The sequence below is a fragment of the Nematolebias whitei genome, chromosome 21 (genome assembly GCF_014905685.2).
Source record: "Nematolebias whitei isolate Nwh7 chromosome 21, NemWhi1, whole genome shotgun sequence".
Lineage (NCBI taxonomy): Eukaryota > Metazoa > Chordata > Actinopteri > Cyprinodontiformes > Rivulidae > Nematolebias > Nematolebias whitei.
The window spans coordinates 1156750-1159446 of NC_056518.1; the positions used below are offsets into that span (position 1 = coordinate 1156750).

The 2697-nt window shown below is 36.3% G+C and overlaps 1 protein-coding gene across 1 annotated transcript in view; it reads left to right on the forward strand.

Annotated features, from left to right (window-relative positions):
- LOC119427621 (eukaryotic translation initiation factor 2-alpha kinase 3-like) overlaps nucleotides 1–2697 on the forward strand; it is a 10488-nt gene that overhangs the window by 5966 nt on the left and 1825 nt on the right. Inside the window, exon 4 of the mRNA XM_037695256.1 lies at nucleotides 1274–1336. Within this exon, the coding sequence (XP_037551184.1) occupies nucleotides 1274–1336 (63 nt within the window). The remainder of the gene's footprint in view (nucleotides 1–1273; nucleotides 1337–2697) is intronic.

Below are 2697 nucleotides of genomic sequence, written 5' to 3' on the forward strand. Positions count from 1 at the left end.
GCATGAAATAAATCAGCAGCATGAAATAAATCAGCAGCATGAAATAAATCAGCAGAATGAAATAATTCAGCAGCATGAAACAAATCAGCAGCTTAAAATACATCAGCAGCTTAAAATAAATCAGCAGCATGAAACAAATCAGCAGCATGAAACAAATCAGCAGCATGAAACAAATCAGCAGCATGAAACAAATCAGCAGCATGAAACAAATCAACAGCATGAAACAAATCAGCAGCATGAAACAAATCCGTAGCATGAAACTTATCAGCAGCTTAAAATAAATCAGCATCATGAAATAATTCAGCAGCTTGAAACAAATCAGCAGCATGAAATAATTCAGCAGCATGAAACAAATCCGTAGCATGAAATAATTCAGCAGCATGAAATAATTCAGCAGCATGAAATAAATCAGCAGCATGAAACAAATCCGTAGCATGAAATTCAGCAGCATGAAATAAATCAGCAGCATGAAATAAATCAGCATGTGCAGCAGCACATTACTTGTAGATAACATGCCACAAGTGCAATAAAGTAACACACGACTGGAAAAAATGTTCATTTTCTCTATAAGTGCAGCGTAAAGGCTGAGAGCTGATTGACTTAACTGAATTTTTTGAAGAAGCTGAAACAAAGATGGCAAAATTAAAACAATCAGACCAGAAACTAAAATTAGCTTCACAAAAATTAAAAGTTAAAATCAGAAAAATACTTCTTAAAACTCAAAATATTAAAACAAAAAGCTGAAATCTAAAACCAGCATGACTGTAGCTGAAAGCTCAAATCAGCCAAAACAGTAAATTAAGTACAGTAACTAAAAGCTAAAGAGCTAAATCTAAAAATGTCGAAACAGCATCTAAAACCCAAATTTAGCAAAAAGTAGCTAAAATCAGCAGAACGGTAAGTAAAGAAATGAAGCAAATGTGCAGAATGAAATTTGAACAATATAATGTAATAATTTAAAGTTCTTAACAAATAAAATGTAAATGAGGTTAAATAGTTCAGATAGGATAAAATTAACAAAAAGCAGAAGTTATTGTTGTAATGTCCTTAATGAGCTGAAGGTTTTCTTGCACGTGTTCATGTTCCTTAAGTTGTTTTCATCAGAGCAAGAAAAAGAATGTGCCAGCTGTCCAACACGGCTTGTTGAGGACGCTACACACTCCATGATGGGTTGTTAATTGTTTACGTGATGATGAAGATCAGCCATCTGTCCTTGTGATGAAGGACTTGTTAGGTCAGTGGGGCTCACTGTGGTTTACTTCCTGTCTTCCAGACGCTCACAGAGGTGAGAGAGCTGCGCTTCCCCGAGGTCTTCTCTAGAAGCAACACTCTGGAGGTGAGTGGTCTTGTGCCTCCACCTACTGGCTGCTGTTCTAAGCGGCTCCATCCTTTCAAAGCTGCTGCGCCTTTTAAAGCCACCACCTTCCTGCTGACAGACAACACGAATAATGTCGAATGGAGCACAGCTATTAAGATGTTATTTACCATGTTGTTGTTTACCATTTCTCTTTAGGACATTGTAAATATTTTACTTTTTCACTTTTTGGACCTTTATTTTTGTACCCTCATTTCATGCTTTGGTATTTTCTTCTTGTTTGTTCTTTGATTTTTTAGCGAGTCACATCTGTTCTTGTCATCCTGAACATTGTACGGTTGTTAACCTGCGTACGACGAATAAACACAACTTGAGATGTACAGGAAATACAGCAACACACACACAGAGGAGCTTGCTTTCATATTACTGTAACAAAATAAAATAATTAGTTGGCATGTTTAATGCAGGTTTTCAACCTTTAGTTATACAGGTTAGTCCCACTGAGCCTCAGGGACTCGTTTACAAGAGAGACCTGAATTAGGCTGAAACTAGCAGAAATTACCACAAACAACTTGAGTTTATCTGAAAACAGCCAAAGTTTAGCTAAGAAACAAGCTGAAATGTAGCTGGAAAGTTAGAAGAACAAGCTTAAATTAGTAGAAGAAAGCTGAAATGGCACATTTTACAGTTAGGATAAAAGAAGCATACATGAGCACAAAAAAGTAGAACTTATCTGGAAAAAGATGAAATTAGCAACAAACAAAAAAAACAAAACTATCAAAAGAAAGTAAGAAGCTTAAATTACCAGAAGGAAGAGGAGAGAGCACATTTTTGCTGAATTAGCTGAAAAAAGTTGAAATCAGTACACAAAATATGGAATTAGCTGAAAAAGTAAAAACAACAACAACAAAAAAATATATAGTTGAAAAAGTTGAAACTTGCAGAAATTAGCCGAATGAAGTTAGAAGCACAAAAATGTTGTAGTTGGCAAAAAGAACCTGAAAGGAGGAAAAAAACAGCTGAAAGTAGCTGAAGTAAAGTTTGAATTTGCACAAAGACGCTGAAAGAAGCCGAAGCAGAACAAAATGTGAAAGGAGCAGTAAAAGGTTATAAACAGATCTAAAGATTTGAAGGATGTAAAATGAGCTCAATTCAGTTTCTATCAGAGAAAAAAAAGTCAGAAAAGCTAAATATTTCAAAAAGCTAAAGTTGTACCAATACTAAAATTAGCATGTTTAATGCAGTGCTATGTGTTGTCATCATGTATGTTCTCATACATTGGTGAAATTGATTCTCTGCATTTAACCCACTGCGCCCGGGGTGCTTTGGTGGAGTGGTGGGCAGCGCCCGGGGTGCGCCCGGTGGAGCGGTGGGCAGCGCCC